The 19,001-nt window shown below is 45.6% G+C and overlaps 1 protein-coding gene and 1 long non-coding RNA gene across 4 annotated transcripts in view; one reads left to right on the top strand and one right to left on the bottom strand.

The window, feature by feature from the left end:
* WDFY2 (WD repeat and FYVE domain containing 2) overlaps positions 1–12,349 on the bottom strand; it is a 118,514-nt gene extending 106,165 nt beyond the window's left edge. The window contains exon 1 of one of the 2 annotated variants that reach the window (XM_024568618.4): positions 11,978–12,349. In XM_024568618.4, the coding sequence (XP_024424386.1) occupies positions 11,978–12,114 (137 nt within the window). In that variant the 5' untranslated portion in view covers positions 12,115–12,349. Of the gene's footprint in view, positions 1–11,428; positions 11,502–11,977 lie in introns of those variants that run through there. The other variant, XM_071220203.1, reaches the window with a different exon arrangement.
* Positions 12,350–12,841: 492 nt separating this feature from the next.
* The window catches only part of LOC123480459 (uncharacterized), a 29,234-nt gene continuing 23,074 nt past the window's right edge, over positions 12,842–19,001 (top strand). For both annotated transcript variants that reach the window (XR_006656479.2, XR_006656481.2), the window contains exons 1-2: positions 12,842–13,058; positions 18,720–18,856. This is a non-coding gene — a long non-coding RNA (uncharacterized lncRNA). The remainder of the gene's footprint in view (positions 13,059–18,719; positions 18,857–19,001) is intronic.

The raw sequence follows: 19,001 nt of genomic DNA, 5'->3' as shown, positions 1-19,001 counted from the left end.
GCAACATGCTGGCACATAGTCAGTGCTCAAAAAACGTTAGTTATCTTTCATATCCTGTCTTTATTGATTCTCTTAAAGAAGCGCTGCCAAGATGTAGCACTGCACCCAGGGGCCCAAGGATAAAAAGACAGGCTTCTGTTGATTTCGTCCTGGTGAGTGTCGGGAGGCAGTGAAGGGGGCCCGAGGCTCCGCAGGAATAAGAAGTGGAGACAGAGAGGTAAAGGGACCTGGGGATGGTCATGGCCATGTGGCTTTGGCTGCTGCATATTGGAGCAGAGGTCAAATTAAGGAACTCTGTGGGATTCATTTAAAAAAAAAAAAAAAAAGACAATGTTTTAACATGGAGAGGGTGTAAAACCGAGGACTCAATATTTTGACTTTGGAAATTTGTTTTTGGTTCACTGGTCCTATTCAGCACAAAAGGCTTCTATGACATTGAACTGATGGAAGAAATAAAACTTATCCACACTTTCCATCATTACCACCTGAGCATATCTCCAACGTACAGAAACAAGGTGGCCCTGCACAAGCACAGAAGGCATTTACTAAAGTGGCGGGTGGCACTGCATGCTTGCTCAGCTGGCTGCTGTGGACCTGTGTCCTTCCTTGTACAGGACTCCTAGGTCCTGACATCAGTGTATTCGCAGGACCATCAATCAAGCTAGATCTGGGAGGCCCGTAGGACCCTTGGACTATGTAGCTCTGTGGGGACCCAATCCTCTGGGCTGAAAACGGGTCAGTGGCCGACCACTGGGATACAACCTGTGCCCTCAAATGGAGGTGCTATGAGGCCCCACTGCCAGGCCCCACAGACACTGCCCCTGTAAGAGAGGAAAGCAATTCCTCCCGAGCCCCATATCCTTTCAATCCTTCCACTCAGCTCCACGGTGATCTCGTGGGACCACTGTCCTATGTACGGTCTGCCATTGATGGAAAGGTCTCTATGCGGCACATGACCGCCGCCTGAAAGCAATCAGACACACACGGAATACGGACAGCCACAGAGCCCTAAAACAAGCCTACGATGTACGTTTCCCATGGCTGTCGTCCGTGCACAGATTCCACATTATACTTTTTGGGGGGAATCTCACAAATAAGCGTTACATTCACACCAGTCCTTACCGAACAATTAAATAGCATTACTGGCTGCAGAGAGAGCTTGGTTGCCTTACTTTGTATATCTGCAAAGATAGGGTTCTGTAATTCCAAAGAGTTGCACCAATTAGAAATGAGGGTGAAATATGTGTGTTTAAGCAAATATTCATCACTTGGGTTCTAGTTAAAAGAATTCCCTCTAATAATTTCATATAATAAATGCGTAACACTTAAGCACATTCAAGGGGGAAAAAACTATTTCCTAAAATATACAGCATTCAGCTGGGCTCTTTAAAGATTTGCTTTACTTAGCTCCTCTAGGAATGCTCAAGGCCATTCCCACTTTTCTCTTCATTCAGAAAGACACTTGATTTCCTGTTTGTTTGTAAGTAGATAGGACAGCGTGAAAACGTTACTTTGTGCTAACAAGGCCCCTCCCCCTGTTCCCACTAGTGTGTGCAACGCACAGAGTGGCAACCAAGTGGCAGATTCTTACTGCTCTTCCCGTAAACCTTTAATTTTAACTTTCTTCTTGCTTCCTAAATCCCTGACACTTTAGATCTATAAAAATGATCAATGGAAGGAATGAAGAGAGTAGACTAGAAGGCCACAGGAAGCCAAATAAGTTTGGGGACAAAACAGCAAAGACGATATGACTCTGGATCCAACTCAGAGGACACTCCCAGGCCTTGGGTTTAAGGCGAGGGGTGGGGCCTTTTTCACTGGGCGCAACCACCTCCAGGGCTTCACCACGTGACCAAGACTTTCTCCCAGGTGGGACTGCATGTGTCCTTTTCAGGGCTACCCTCGGGGCTTGGGTGTGAATCAGAAAAAAGGACAAGAATTTTATGTGCCTAAGGTTCAATTGCAGCTTTAATCAGCACAGTCAGAAAGGACTCCTTTGGGGAGTTTACAAAACAGAAGGGATGAAGAACTAGACTTTCAGGACTTGCTTTAAACCAAGTCTCCTAGGCACTTCCCTTAGAATCAATTTAGCTTTTAAAACTCAAGATCGGATGGCCAACACACCATGTAATGGACGCATCTGTTTGATATCTCAGCACACTGAGGCAATCTCTCTGCGTGAATTTGCAAGGTAACAGACAACTGTCTTCTCAAATTCGACTTCTCCTCTTACGGTAAAGGTTTTTCACCTTCATGGTATTCTTTCTAAAATACTTTCCTGTGTTCTTAAACATAAAGGAACATATTTTGATGCCTAACATACAGATGTCCCAGGCGCTACAGTCGCACAATGAGGTTGCCATTCCGACGCTAATTGTCCCCAACTCCCACTTTGTTTTTAGTTCTCATATCCACTTTCTAAAATTTTTCCAAGGCAAACTGTCAATTCTTGATCATACTATTAAGCATACCCCAACCCTGGCTGGTGTGGCTCAATGGATTGAGCGCTGGCCTGTGAACCAAAGTGTCACCGGTTCGATTCCCAGTCAGGGCACATGCTTGGGTTGTGGGCCAGGTCCCCAGTGGGGGGCGTGTAAGAAGCAACCACACACTGATTTTTCTCTCCCTCTTTTTCCCTCCCTTCCCCTCTCTAAAAAGTAATTAATTAAAAAAAAAAAAACCCAATTAGCTCTTTTCACAATCCTAACATTTTGAGGGCCTGATGACCAAGTCTGTCAGAGTTCCATTCAAAGTCAGTAGAAGTAAACAAGCCAGAATACCGGTACCTGTCTGGGTTGGCGATCAGCAAAGGAGGGCCTGCCGGAGGGGGAACAACGTTCGTTCTCATAACATATTTTCTTTTCAATAGTGCACTTAATTATATATTTGTAGATACTCCTGTGTCCTGTGAGCTCTTCATAACTTTTTAAATAGCGTATTACAGGCAAAGAGTTGAATGGAAGATGCGCTTTTGCCCACTCTCACTCGGGTGCCGTCACGCGCATGCGCACGCACACACAGCCACAGGGCCGCTCGGGTACTGATTCCACTGCAGACCCTGGTCAATGATAATTGTAGAACATTCATCATTTCAGCATGGTTCATAATAGTGGAAAGAAAACCAAAAGAAAAAAACCAGAAACAACCTAACCCTACAACCTAATCCTATTTTACCAACCCTACAAGGAGCTGGTAAAATAAAGCATGGTACTGAATGAGGCAGGTCGCTTTATCCTCATATGAAAGTATGTCCAAGAATATCGCTAATAAGCAGATTGCAGAATAGAATATGAGTATATATATCTTATTTGTACCAACATGAGAATAAATATGACTATTTCTGAAAAAATGATGAGCAACTATTAACAGTGGTACCCTAGAGTGAGTGGGAATAGTTGATGAGAAAAATGGGGATTTTGCTTTCTATCCTTTGATGCTATTTGAATTCCTAGCCAACCATCATGTATTCCTTTAAAAGTAAAAATTAAATAAAGAAACTTAATAGCTTCCAGTTGCTGCTGTAACAAATTACTATAAAAAATCCTACAACCGTTATTCTCTTCCAGTTCTGGAGGTCAGAAGTCTAACCTGAACCCTCACTCAAACCAAGGTTTGCGTGAGACAGGCTCAAACCAAGGCGTCCGCATCAGGCTCCTCCTGGAGGCCCCAGGGAAGAGTCTGCTCCTCTTCCAGCTTCGAGAGGCGGCTGGCATTCCTGCACTTTGATTCCATCCGCACACTACGTTATCTGGACTCTTGTCCTCCCGCCTCCCTTTGTAAAACCCTTCTGAGTACTCGGGGCCTACCCCAATAATCCAGGACAATCTCCCCATCTCAAGGTCCTTAATGACACCTGTGAAGTCCCTTCTACTGTGTAACACAACAGGATGCAGGGATTGGGTCCAGGGCATCTTTGGGGGTAAGGACACTGTTCACCCAAAAGGTCCTTGGAGGATGTTTCTAGAATCTTAAGATGTGGGGGAAGGGGTGGGGTGTGGGTAAGCACTTCAACTCATTATTATTTTAAATTCTTACATTGAATACGTATTGTTTTAATTAAAAATCCAATACATATACTGTATTTCACCAGCTCTAAGATGCCATTGATGGTAAGATAATTATTTTCCATATGACTGAGAAAGAAAAACAACACTGACTAAACTACAACTTGCGCTGTAGTATCCAGGCCAATGGTTTGCAAAATGCCCTCAGAAATCCCACCCCTGGGCCACAGGACTTGACTGCTCCTCAAATCAAAAGGCAGAGTCCATCTCTCCACCCCTTGACTCTGGCCTTGGCCTTGCAACTGGTTTAGCTAGTGGGACACTGGTGAAAGCGACTCCTCAGAAGCACACTGGGACCAGCCCTCTCTCTCCTGCTGCTGTGTTTCTGCCACGTGAACAAGCCCAGACAGGCCTGCCCACTGCCCCAGATGGGCCTGCCTACCGCCCCAGCTGACTCACTGAACCTTTCGCAAAAAAAATACAGTAATTGTTTGAAGCCACTAATCCTGACATCAGAAAACTGAAGGTGAAAAAGATGTGGATCTTCGTATCAATGAAAAGTGGCATTTCAGTGTAATATCAGTATATGAGAAGGTGTCTCTAACGGGTAGACCTAGGAGGAGCCTATACAAAGTGAGCAGCGTTTTATGCCACGTTTTGGCTGCTAAAGGCAACTTTTGCTTATCTTCTGGTGTTCAGTCACTTTTCATACAAGTGAAGACAATGAGTAAGTGATCCCCGGCACTGCGGGGAGTCTGCTTTCTGCCACAGAACATTAGGGCAAGATCAATTATCTTGTCCCTTCAGTGGCGAAGAAGCTAACAGCCTCTAGAATTAAATGGCAAAAAGTCATTACTTTGTCATTCAGGTAGTTACTGTGAATCATAAATTACAAGTGACAATGCTCGCAAATCTCTCTTAAATTTATCATACAAAGGTCCCAGTGTTATATAATGGCATAGTAAGAGTTGTAGTGTTATTACTGTTGCAATTTTTTAAACAAAATGATTCTAAATACAAGAGGTTCTACTTCCCTCTCACTCTAATACTACATTTATGGGTGTGCTGTGACCTTCTTGTTTGTATCCCTCTGATATAAACAACGCACATTTTGTTAACAAAAGGTCAAATGACAGCTCCATTGTGAAAGATGAATTTCCTACCCTGCTACTGTATTTTATTGATATACTGATTTTAGAGAGAGAAGGGGGGAGAAACATTGATTTGTTGTGCCACTTATTTGTGCCATTCATTGGCTGGACCCGTGACCTTGGCGTGTGGGGACGATGCTCTAATCAACTGAGCTACCCGGCCAGGGCCCCTAATCTGTTACTTTAAAATCTCGTTTCTGGATTACCATAATAGCTACCATTTACAGAGTGCTCATTTCCAAAAAAACCTAGTTGTAGTAATAGTTGGCTGGGTGTATCACTGAAGGTAAATAAACAACAGAAATAACTGCTTTACCCCTGAACAGCCCTGGCTGGTGTGGCTGAGTGGGCTGGGCCACATCCTGCAAACCTAAGGGTCGCCAGTTGGATTCCTAGACAGAGCACCTGCCTGGGATGCGAGCTAGGTCCCCAGTAGGGGACGTTTGAGAGGCAACCAATCGATTTTTCTCTCCCTCTCTTTCTCCTTCCCTTCCCCTCTCTCTAAAAATGAATAAATAAAATCTTCAAAAAATAAAAATGAATGAATGAATGAATGAATGAACAAATGCCCCATCCTCCCTGGCAGCCAGGTGGTCTTGTGACAGTCATGATGTGAAGCTGAAAGCCAAAGATCCATCTTCAACCACAGGGATGAAAGCCGCACACTGGAGAGGGCACGACAGAAAGAGATGAGGCCACCCACCTCCAATGTTTAGTTAGGTGAGACAGAGAAGCCTGTACTGGTTTAGGCCTAACTCTCTCATGCCCCCGTGCAGTTCACAAGGCCTGCCTCCCTCACAGACCCTGCTGCTGTCTGTCAATAAATGCCCAGCCTTCCTGACGTCAAAGTCGTATCTACAATTTGGTAACACCAATACTTGGAGCGGGTAAAGAAGGGCATCGTAAGGATGTATAAGGGAATGTCTACCCTCTTTCTACTTAATTAGAACTATAATTTGTTGATTGGTTGCTGAAATGCTAGCTTTTCCGCTGCAAAACCAAGTTCAGCCTGTTGTGGTTGCCATGGACGCTAAACACTGGTCCTTCTGCACCTTCCTCAACAGAGCCTGAGAGGGCTGGTGCAGCACGTGGCTGCGCGGAAGGGCGGTGGGGACCCGCAAGCCGGGCGGCAAGCACATCTGCTCCCTCATCTTTCAAATGAGAGCCGTACACCAGCTTCATAAAATCATCCGGAGGATTAAATGAAAAGAGGCACCTAAAGGGCTTAACACGGTGTCTGGCGCATGGGGCGCACTCAGCATATATATTAGTTATTATTAATATCCTTGGTGTTTTTCAGCCCCCTCCCTGAAAGAGGATATGTACTGTGTCCACGTGTGCTTAACAGTCTAGTTTTATGTCATTTTAAAAAATTTCTTTGTTAAATGTATAAGGAAATATCTCATTTTTTTCCATCAGGAAGAAAATCTCTTATTTCTCCATGTGTTCTGACTTGGAGTTCAGAGAATATGGTAACCATATGGACTCTCCGCACTTGTTCAAAAATTTCTCAACGTAACAGTGGCTCTTACTCAGCAAACATTCTAGTGAAGTATCTACCCATTCCTCACTTTCCTTTCCCTTCAGGAAAACCGAGGTCCACAGTGAAACCAGCAAGCGAGGGGAAAATGGTTATCTGAAACGCGTCAAGGGCTAAAGCGTGGGTTTGAAGGGGAACGGGGCAACGACAGCCACGGGAAACGCAAGCAGGCGCCGGCGCTCTTATTCTGCAGCTACTGGAGCGGTCACCCGCACGCACCAGCTGCAAGGGCACAGGGTCCCCACGTCCGCACCACCCGAGCAGAGGCCACACGCGGGGCTGGACACGGGCATCTGTTTCCTGAGACTCACCCTCCCCGCCCCCGTCCACAGGCGTAATAGTAATTGCCATATTCCTGCAACAGGACCACACCTGTGGCCCCAACCCCGGGGTAGACAGCTGACCCTGGCTGGGCCAATCGCTTCCTCCCAAAGGAAGTCTGGAACTGGGACTGGGCGCCTGGCACCCAGCTCTCCCTGCCTATCCAGACTGTAACAGGTGAACTTCAGAAGCAGCTGGCAGCCCTGTTCCGCCGAGCGGACTAAGTAAGAAACACAGGCAGCCAGTGTGAGAAGGGGAAGAATGAAGCAGAGAAGCCCATGAGAAGAGGGAACTTCCAGGTTCTCCATAGGCTCCTGCCTTTAGTTCTCTCCCTAAGGCCCAAATGCACCCCTGTCCTTGGATTCTGCAAGATGCTTCAGCCTCCTGCCAGGCCACGCCAGAGCTGGTGTCTGTTCACAGTACCACGAAAGCCTAAGGGAGCTCACTGTGACACGTGTTAGGAGAAGGGGCCTAGGTGACCCGGTGACCCTCTCTCCCACTGTGAACTAACACTCCACACAAAACTTCACGGCCCCCATCCTATCTGTTATGTTCCGAGTCCTGAGCTAGACGCCTTAAGAAACACAGTGACCAGGGGACCACAGTGGAAGATGAATAAAAAATGTTCAGTGCATGTGAGGAAGTGTTGATGAAATCCATGCAGAGTGCGCTGGGGGAGTGCAGCTAGCGGGAGACCAGGAGGAAGCAGCGGCCACGGGCTAGCAAGGCTAATCCCCACAGCAGTTTACAAGTAATAAGTTCACAGCTGCTAAAGCAGAAAGGCCCAGAGCTCCTTATCTGGGCGCTGTCAGAGCCTGTGCAAACCCTATCAGCTTTCCTCTCACAAAATCTTAAAACCCCCAAGTGGGAGGGAGCTTCACTCTTCCTGGGATAGCCTTTGGATTTTCACAGGGGCTTGTACTATCACCTTAAAAACAAGAGGAGTTATTTTTTAAATGTAACTATTTTTTAAGTATCTATTTTTCCTGCTATTTTGCATTCAAATATTCAGAACTTCAGCTGTGGCATGAATTAATTAGTCCCCATGGGAAATGAATGACCAAATAACCTTTTTCTTAACCTTAAAACCTTGTTTCTGTTGTGCTGTGATTATTTAATTCTCACACTGTGGCACTCTCCTAGCTAAACTCCATTGCAAATAACTAGTAAATGTTTCACCATGGGTTTGTCCTTTGGAGACAGAGCCTGGCTGCAACCAAAGCAGAGATACTCTGATGAGGCCAGCGAATTCTGGGAACAAGCTCTGTTTAATGACATCAACAAAAATCCAGGCCTTCATTGAGTCAGATTGTTTTATGTTTCTTGTATTTCCTCTGCTGGTATCCAGGAAAGTTCCGGGCTGCTTTAAGTGTCCTAAGATGAACTCGGGGTGCGGTTCCATCCACTCTTGAGCCTCAGATTAGAGTATTATCTGCCCACTATGGACCACTGGGTGAAAACGGCAGTCCAAGTGAAAGAGTCCTCTTCATGCAGGTAAAGTGTAGGGGACAGCAAGAACTGTAGCATCCCTCCTCTCTTCCACATCTGAAAATGCTCTGTGGTTTCATTACCTTCTAAAATTTCCCGAAAGAACCTTGTCACTGTCACCAATGCAGTGTGCACATGTACTGGAAACACGGTAGACACCCAAAGGCTTGCTGATGGAATGAATGAACTAATGCATGGGTTCCAAAGTTTTAAGGCCGCCCAGCCCAATACTTTCCCCACAAGCGATACATTCATCCACACGGTGCTTTCTAGGCAGTCGTACAATTCATGCAACAAGTACCAATCAAATGTCTACAACAGTTAGGATGCCGGGCTTTCAGGAACAACGGAAACATCGGTCCCTGGTACAATGGCTCACTGAGGGCCTTCGGGGCCAAACACGATGCGAGGCCCCAAAGGTACACAATGAATAAGATGCACCTACCACCCCAACAAATTCAACTAGAAAAAAATATTTGCTGATTTGATAGGTGAAACACGGTATTTCCTTGTTGATTTAATTTGCTCTTCATTAATTAACGTTAAGTAAGTTTATCAGCCATTTTTATTTCTTTTCTATGAGCTACCCTACATCTTATTAACGTGTGAAACAAAGGGAACCGGTCTCTATCATATGTTGTAATTGTTTTCCCTCACTTTGTCATTTACCTTTTGACTTTAGCTGTTTTTTTTTTCCCCCTCCACAAAAGTTTGAATTTTTTCAGTCAAGTTTAAAGTGAAAATTTTAAGAGGTCAAATTTACCTAATTCTTTTTTATGGTTTCTGGGTTTTTTTTTCAAAACTTAGAAAGCTCTCCATGACTCATTGTACAAGTAACCCATGTTTTCTTCTAGCGTTTTTAGGAGTTTAGTTTTTACCTTTAAGTAATGTACCATCTGGAACACAAATTAAGAATTAAGGATGATATCTAGCTTTATTTTATTTCATTTTTAATCTAAATGACTAACTGGTTTTCCCAGCATCGATTATTAAAGAATCAATTTTTCTTAAAGAAAGGGGGGGGAACACGCGTAGCACTTTAGGGAGCTTAAGGGAAAGAAGATAAATGGACAAGTACCTATAATACTGTTTAAAGTGGAAAATGTTAAATGTTTTCGAAGGTATCAATAAAGGCTACTGGGAGTCAGAGGTCAAAAAGGGAAACCAGGGTTTCAAAAGAACTTACGGGACACTGCCATGCAGAAAGGGGACATTATCTGTGGTGTCACCTTACAGTGCAGGAATGAAGACGGCTAGAGGCTGGCTGAAGCAATTAATGGAAATGGCTTTGTAGGTTTAGATGAAAATCAATATTCTAGCTTCATATCTTCAGCGACAGTGACATTGGGTTTTGCAAAGCAAGAATACAGATCAATTCTTCTTTTAATGAAGACCATCATTGAAACTGAGCTCTTAAATAACAAAGTTATTTTCATGTATGACTACAGAAACACAGACTGGTAGATCTGAATAATACTAAAATATACGCAAAGAATAATCCTGGACATACAGGTGAGCTTTATTTAATCTGTCAAATAAATTCTATTATTTACACTGTAAACTAGGAAAGTGGAAATTAAGGTGATATATAGCTAAAAATCACATTTCTTTTGTTCTGTAATCAAATGAAATTTACCTTTCCATTGCTTTCATATAAGCTACTTTAGCTTCCCCAAATACTTTGAAATGCAGCCCACAAAACCTGTTTCCTTCGAGATAACCCATTGATATGGGGATAATGACTTAGGAGCTGGGCCTGGCTCCACCACCAACTAAAGGAATTTGAGCAGGTAAATTCTCTGGCCTAAATTTTCTCATCTGTAAAATAAGCTGTTAGAGCAAATAACCTCTAAGATGCCTCTGAACTTAAAAAGGACTACGAAAGTCTAGCTCTACCTCCAAACTATCAACCAAAACAGAAAGTTTTGAAACAAATATTAAAGGAACTTAGATTTAACTACCCTTCACCTTTTATTTGATTCAACCAACTTACTTATGAATTTCCTAACAGCAGTTAGATTGAGCAGTTTCTTCGCTAATAGTTACAGACTGGGGAGAAATGACATCTATCAAAAGAATTCTGTGACAAATGACTCTCTAGGTCCAGAAGCAATCTCACAGAATTTTGCCTCCATTGAAAAATTAAATGCTCATAAGACTACTTTGTGAATTTCAAAAGGTTTCTACATCCATGATTTCCATTTCAGCCAGGAATTTCTTTTGTTTATTGCACACTGCTTGCCATTGGTGCATGTTTACAATCTTTTCAATCGGATCTGAACAGATAACAAATCTGTTTGGCCATTTGTATGGAGTCTATACTCATCCTAGTTATACTGAAGGACCTATGATGTGAATGGACCTATTGGGCAAATTTTCTGAGGCTACATTATTTGGAAAGTGCTGAAATGACTATAAAGACAGTAATGAACACTTTGGTGCTTTACCTCTGCCTACAGTTTTTGGAGTCACGGAGAAAAAATATTCTGTACCTCAGCATAATTTGAACTTACAGTAAAAAAACCTAATTACTGTTTTAAGGTTAAAGCCCCTGTCATATACCTCTACGGTGTTGCATTTTTTGGAATGCTAGTTCGTATTATCAAAGCAACAATTCCAGAAAACACCATAACTACTATATTCAAGCAGCATCCCTATGATCATCAGCTTTGTCAGCCTAATTTCTGCATATTAACGGAAAGGAAATTAAATCAAAAACGCTTTCGTCTGAAAAATAAGAGAGAATGCTGAAGGCAGAACTGGCTTCACTTCTGCAAATTAAGCAAAATTAAAGCAAAAAGAAAGGAAGCGAGCAGAGGGAAGAAACTCAAGAGCTATTTGCAGCAGTGGCCCCTTACAAGTTGTTCTAGGCGCTTCCCTTTGAGCTCGAATAGAAAAGAAAAAGAAGGCAAAGGAGAGGGCACCTTTGGGCAGAAGCCCGAAGTTCCTCTTCACAACTTGCAATATTCATTGCATTCAGTGTAAGATGTCTCGCAGATCTGGGTTCGGTGGGATGTCTGAGAGAAGAGAGTGGCATTTGCTTTCTCACTTGGAACCCTAAGAACTGTACCGGGGTACTCCGTTTTTTTCGCAGAGGCAACTCGGGGCATCCTCCCCAAACACACCTGCAGAGTAGGGCGGCTCCTTCTTCTCCCCCTCCCGCTCTCAGAGCTGGACCAAGGTCCAGTGGCCGGCGTATCGTTAGCGCAAGGGCCACGGTGGAGCCTGCAGGCGTCACCCAGCCCCGGGGGAGCCCAAGAGCTCACCGGCCGCTGTCCGAGCTCTGCTTCCCGGAGCCACACAGGGGTGGCGGCGCGCAGCTGGGCACCGGCACCACCAGGATGCGTAGTATGATAAAAACTTGAGGGAGCATGTCTACACCTGTGCGAACATTGAGGCACAGCCCCTGACGCAGGTTGGGGACAGCGGTCCCGGCTCGCCCGTCCTCGCTGCCCAGGGGCAGCGGTCCGTACCTGTCCTCCGAGACGCTGATCACGCCCTCCTCCTTGGGAACGATCACGGCCATATTCACCACCTCCTGGGACCCCTCGACCCGCTGCAGCAGGATCGGCTTGCGGGTCAGCGGTTTGGGCTGGATCTCCGCCGCCATCGGAGGAGGGGGCGCGCCGGGAGCGCCGCTGCCAACCGTGCAGTGGGACCGGGTGAAGGAGACCGTTCGGCCACAGGCACACGCTGAGACAAGGACTCTGGTTGACCCGAGAGGGACGCCGGGGACCCGCGATCATAGCCTGGCCGCCGCCCCAGGGAACGACTCCGCGATCCCAGCTTCGGGTACCGAAACCGCCACGACCGGCGCTGCAAGCCAGAGCCACAACCAGCGGAGGGGGCGGAGGGCCAGGGGGCGGAGTCGGTAGGGGGCGGGGCCTGCCGCAGGGGGTGGCCGCTGGTCGGCGCCAGGGTGGATGGCTGCACTTCCGGAAGGGCGGTGGAGGAGGAGCGAAACCTCAAAGGGGGCGTGGCGATGCCGGCTCAATGCGCGTGCGTCTGCCAGTTGCCAATTTCCGCCCCGCCCCTCTGCAATTCCCAAACCCTTGCAGCGCCTTCCTTAGAACGCATGCGCCTTCTGTTCTCTGCGGTTTCCTCCTATCCTTGCTACCGTCCACACCCAGTGTTTAGTCCCCTCCCCCTTGAATCTCCCGTGAACGCGCGTGTCCACACCCGCGGGAACGCGCTTGCCAGAGAGTTCGGCCCCCTTCCGTAGCCTTGAAAAGAGGGCGGAGGGTAGGGCGGGGAAAAGCGCGCCTGGGCGAGGCCGGAAAGGGAAGAAACCAGCAGGAAGGAACGAAGCCGAACTATTTGGGACGTGCTGGGCATGCGCACAGGTTACCTGTACTGGCGGTCGTAACAGCCAAGTGCAGTGGGGGGGGGGTGGCTTACCTCTCACAACTTGTACCAGGCGTCGCCACCGAATGGCATCCATGGTCTCTTGGGAGTTGTAGTTTCTGGGAGCCTTCTCTCCCTTGTCCTTGAATGACCTCGGTAGCTTCCCTGGCCATTGGCAAAGTAACGGCCAGGACTGACCTCTAAATGCAGGTAACTTTGGGGCAGCCCTGAATCAACAGGCTGTCCTGTGCCCTTGGTTTGGGCCAGTGCTGATAATGGTGAGACTCTAGGGGTGGGAAAGAAAAGAATCTCTCCTAATAAGTGTCTTTGAGGGAGTTTAGAGAACATACGCGGTGTCGACCTCCCCGTTTTCTTAGATGGTTACATTCCTGGCAGTAGTCCCTCAAACTTGAACCCAGGCCCCCCTGTTCCTGGTCCTGACTTCTTTCCATTCCCCAGCAATGTAGCCTTTCTAGCTTACTCCAGAGACAATGGAGAGAGTTATTGTAATTATCGAATGAATGTTAGTTCCCGGTGCAGGCCTGGCACGTGGCCTCCTTCATTATGTGATAACCCGCGGAGCGATCCGAGATCTAACAAGCTGACCGAGGAGCAGTTGTGGATTCTGTGGTGTGATTGGACTGACAAGGTCTTGAGTCAGAAAAATACTAATATTTTAGAGCTGGGCAAAAAACAGGACATGCCTTGTGGGAATGCAGTTCTAAGACAGGTTTTTGGCAGCCAGGCAGTATGCTACAAAGGACCTCTCTCAAAGCACAATACAACTCTTTACCACCTCCTGTTTTTTATCATCATCATCATCATCATCATCATCACTGATTTGAGGGAGAGGAAAGGAGAGCGAGAAATATCTATTTGATGTTACACTTATTTATGCACTCATTGGTTGAGTCTTGTATGTGCCCTGACCAGGGATCAAACTTGCAACATTGGTGTATCAGGACAATACAAGCAGCCGGGCACCACCTCTAGCCTTTGCAGAAATTCTCTAAGGCCCTTGAATGATTGAGGTATTTTCCAACTTTGGGATGTAGAACAAGGCATTCCATTTCTCTAAGCCTCAGCTTCCCCATCTGTCAAGTGTAGGATAATAACACCTACCTTGGGAGGTTATTGTGAGGCTTAGAAATGACATATTTTAAGTGCCTTCATTTCATTCCATAGTATACCTTGGTTCTCTTTCTGGAATGTTCTTCCTCACTTCATCTGTCTGATAAACTCTTTTCCCTCAACCCCTGCTCAGGCATTTCATCCTCTGTAAGGTTTGGGGGGATCCCTCACCCCAAACAGAGTAGATTACTCCCATTCATGTGCCATTCGTGTACCCAGTACAGACTTAATTTATTGCCTTACCCGACTGTTCATCAGTTATTTATGTAATAGATTTGTCTCCCCAGACAAAAGGTTAACTCCTTGAGGACAGAAACCTGATTTTTTTTAATGCTTACTCTTGACACCTATGAAATGATCGCAGCATATAGGAGTATCCTTAAAATAAATTCTGAGTTTTGTTAATTATACTGGAAGCACTGATTGCAAGTCATCTTCCTTGTGTGTAGGTGTGACCTCCTTTGATGTCATAAACTCAAAAAAAGTACAGATCTTCCAAAAAAGTAACAGCACAGGCAGATTGGAGGCGAAACACCTGTGTCACTCTGGTTCTTGGGCGTCTTGGTCTGGATTTGGAAGTCTTTGAGGGTCTGGAGCATTATTAATTGCTAATGGATGCTCTCTGCCAAATGAAGGCAATCAGGAACCAGGCAAGAGGCTCTTCTGCTGGAGCCTTAAGGTAGTAACCTGACCAGCCAGATTACCCTATTGCATGTTATACTCCATGCTTTTCTTCTCCCTCTCCCCCTCCCCCTCCCTATCCTTTCCACCTCCCCTCCCTCCACCCCTCTTCTTCTCCTCCTCCTACTCCTCATGTAAGGATATTTTTTCACTGCTTTTAGAGAGAGAGGGAGAGAGAGAAAGAAACCGATGTGAAAGAAAAACATTGATAAGTCACCTCTGTACACACCAGATCGGGGATCATACATGTCTGAACTGGGCAATGAACCCCCAACTTAACTATGTTCCCCAACTGGGAATCAAACCCACAAACTTTCAGTTATGGGACAACGCTCCAACCAACTGAGCCACACCAACCAGGACTACTTTTATTATTCTTAATTAGAAAGGGGTGGGGCATGCTGTAAATGTTATTTCTTCTCACTTCAGGCTTGGAGAAAAGAATATTACTTTTACCTTTGCTCAACTTACAGTAGCTGAGGGTGGAGTAAAGAAACATTTTCAAAAAATGAAATGAAATTATTACCATTATCAGCAATTTTTAAGCACACTCTTAGTGGGGCATGGTATATGTGGCAGAGAAACATAGGAAGCAACTGGGATATTTCAGGGAAGCTAATAATGAATTAGCAAATGACAGTGCTCTGCAGATGATAACATTGACGATAGTAATGCAATACCCTGGCGGGTCTTGGGATTCAAAGATGGGAAGCCATTCACTGTGCAAGATGCTAGTGTCTGTCACCAGAGTTGTAAAAGCAGCAGGAAACAGGCTGTCAGACCTGAGCGAAGTCAGATATAAATGTGATAGAGACTAGAGACTGTTAATATGCACAAGATAGTAGAGTATAAATCAGACATCTGTTATGGCACTGCAGCCGACATTATTTGCCTGATTACTGAGGGAGTGACCAGCGTGGAATGATATTAGTCAGGAAATACTCTTGAAGGGGTGAGTCACAGGTTTTTGAATAAGAGGCTGACACAGTGTAGATGCAGTGGAAAAATATCATCTTAGCAACTGTGCAGGGAATGAACTGAGATGGGGGAGCACGAGCAGGGCGACCAGGTAGGAGGCAGCAACGCAAACAGGGGGATGGGAGCCAGGACTGGTGTGTGGGCTGTGAAACAGAGCTGGGGTGGTTTAGAGAAAGCAATGCAGAGGATTGCATAACAGCGTGGGCTTTGCAGACAAACGGACTCAGGCTCCAAGCCTGGCTCCACCACTGAGTAGCTATGTTACTTGGGTAACTAATTTACCTGCTCTAAGTTTATTCCTTCATCTACAAAATGCACTGTGGATGTTTGTCATTTTTGTTGTCCAGTACCTGAACATCTTTGCTGATTTGAGTGAATCCCAGTGGAAGGGAAAGCCTCAAAGGAGAGCTGCCCCTGTGCCCACCTCTGGCAGCTGGGCCACAGGCATGTGCTCTGAGCAGGGCCAGTTGATGCTCACCACACTATGCGCAGAGGGATAGTGATGCAAAGGCACTGGGGTCAGTTTGAGAATCTTCAAGGACTCCAGGGGAGATTATAATCCAGAGGCATAGAGGGGCATGTCCTAGGAAATTGTGCTCTGATTTTTCTCTTGGATCCCCCCCCCCGAACCCAGTCCTCCACCTTCCTATGGATTCTGTGAGTGGCCCGATATCTTTCCAGTAAATTCCTTTTCTGCTTAAGTTACCTGCTCTTTGCTACCAAAAACCCTGACTAAAAGAGGGCTATTCTGAGGACTGAATAAGATGGTGTATAGACCACATATATAGAGCCCTAAACTCAGTACCTGACCCAAGTAAATAGTACTTACTGAATTGTTGCTTTAAGAAAAAACAAAGAGAGAATTTGTGACAGATGAGTCACAGACCTTGATAACTAACTAGATGTGGAAGCAGAGTAAAAAGGAAGAATGAAGAGGTAACATTAAGTTCAGAAGTTGGCCTTCCACGTCCTGTTCTACCTCTAACAAGGTTACGGAAACCAATGGAAGGTGACCTGCTTACAGGAGGGTTGGATAGTCACAGCAAAGTACCGACCACTCAGCACGGCCACTGAGAGCACGGTGTTTTCCTGATGTGACAAAATCCAAACGTGTTAGCCCAGCACCTGAGGCTCTTCGTAACCGTGTCTGAGCCTGCCTTTCTGGCCCGATGCTTACCACTCCCTGAGAGCTCCTGACACTGGAGTCAGACTGGGCTGCTTGGAGTCCCACGAAAATATCGCATTATTCTAAGCTTTGTAAGTCCTTCTTATCCCCCCTCAATGTCAACTCCTTGTTTAAGACTTGGGTGACATGTTTTCTCTTCGAGGAAGTTCTTTCTAAGTACCTCAGGGAAGCCTTACTCACCCCTTGCTCTAGGCTCCTGCAGAATTCTGTTCGTGCCTTCCTGATAGAGCTGCATTTTATTCTAACGTTCTCTCTCTGCCTCTCTCCTTCAGTGCCCTATGCTGTCCCAGACACCACGGACGAGTGTTTGGCCGTCCTGGCATCACCATTGCCCGACACTATGGCAGGCAGACGGGCCTTCACAGGCTCGTTGCAGAATACCCAGAACCTGTCCGATGTATTTGGTTAGAGATAAAAGGGTACGACTGTGAGATAGTAAATGTGATTTGACAACTCACATACGAAAGTTAGTCAAAAAGTTAGTCATTAATTATGTATTAAGTACTAATTAGGGTCCTTTCAACTCACTTTGTACCAACAGGGTTCTGCACCAACACGTACAATAAAGGAATCGGGGTCCTCATTGAGGTGCTGCTTTGATATAACCAGAACAATGTCGTTGGTTTGCCAAAAAGACCATGATTGGAGACCCTGGCTTCAAGGGTCCAAGACAGCAGCCTTGCTTAGGTTTGTCTGGACACCCCTTTAGCTCTGATGCCCGTGAGTCAGCCAACTGGCCCTTCCCTAATAGGACTGCTAATGGAAGTGAATATTCCCCTTCGTATTTCCTGAAGTTAAGCTGAAGCACAAGGTTCCAGAGGAACATAACCATGAAGCAACATTTAGTTCATTGTCCACTGCCCTTAGAAATTATTCTTTTCCATTTTATGTGAAGCATTTTAGAAATTTTATTTTTAATTCATGTTGGAATACACAAGACATTTCTGTGATCCAGAATTCAAAAGTATGAAGTATCCACCCTCCCCACCTTGTTGGATCTAGCCGTCCAGCTTCTCTTCCTATGGGCAATCAAAGCTGTTATTACTTTCTGTGCTTTCTTCCAGAGATAGCGTATGCATTTAAGAAGTATTTTTTGGCCCTGGCTGGTAGCTCAGTTGTCCCAACATGCCAAGGTTGTGGGTTCGATTCCGCAGTCAGAGTGCAAACGAGAGTCAGCCAATGAATGCATCAGTACGTGGAGCAATGAATTGAAGTCTCCCTCTCCCATCTCCCCTCTCTCTAAAATCGATAAATAAAACTTTAAAAACAAAGGACTTTTTATTTCCTACTCCTTTTACTCAAAAGTGAAATTAGTACACACAGTTCTGCAGCTTGCTTTCTCACTAAATAATACATCTTGCAGATCTTCTCATATCAGTATATGTATCTTTTTTCCTGGCTCTGTGGCATTTCATTGCATAGACTGTAATCTGTTAAACCAGTTTCCTATCAATGGACCCTTAGGGTTTTTCCAATCTTTTCTATCTTATAAAAAATTTAGCAGCTCTTTTAAACTTCCCCACAAACTTTTTACCCAGCCTGTGCCAAAAAAAAAAAAAAAAAAAGACTCCATCTGTCTTAACTCACAGACCAAACAGAGACCATTAGATAAATGGTATGCCATTTATCTAATGTGCTGCCTCCCACCCACCTGTACTTCAGACTCCTTTGATACCAGCGCACAGTTCTCCGGACAGGCACGGTCTGGCTTGTTTCTATGCCATTTCTGCTGCCACCATCCTTGGTTTTCCTGGGAAACCCTGTTAACCTATCCAATCCACGTTTGGATGTCATGCCAGAGCGAGTTATCACGGTGCCTGCTGTTGAGTAGTAAGTCTGTACCTCCTCCTTTCCTACCATGGTACTTATCATGCTGCTTTGAAATCTGTTTCTAGGTCTGTGTTCCCTTTGGCCCGCGAGCACCTTGAGAGCTGACTCATGCCAGGATACCCAGCATTTAGCAGAGATCCTGGCAATAGAAGCTGCTCAATAAATATTTGTTGGATAAATGAATAAATAATGTGGAGGAGAGGTAAGCATATTCATGCTCTGTAATGACAAGTACTTGCAAAAGATTAGAATGAGTCCTCAGCTTTGCAGAGTGTCATGGAGATGGCATTGGTTCAGAAGTCAAGAGAACCGATTGGGCCACAGAAGCAGGAAACCTTCCCCACGTG

This window comes from Desmodus rotundus, chromosome 13 (assembly GCF_022682495.2).
Source record: "Desmodus rotundus isolate HL8 chromosome 13, HLdesRot8A.1, whole genome shotgun sequence".
NCBI classification, from domain to species: domain Eukaryota; kingdom Metazoa; phylum Chordata; class Mammalia; order Chiroptera; family Phyllostomidae; genus Desmodus; species Desmodus rotundus.
Note: the sequence above shows the minus strand (reverse complement) of the source record. Positions and strands in the feature narration are given on the sequence as shown.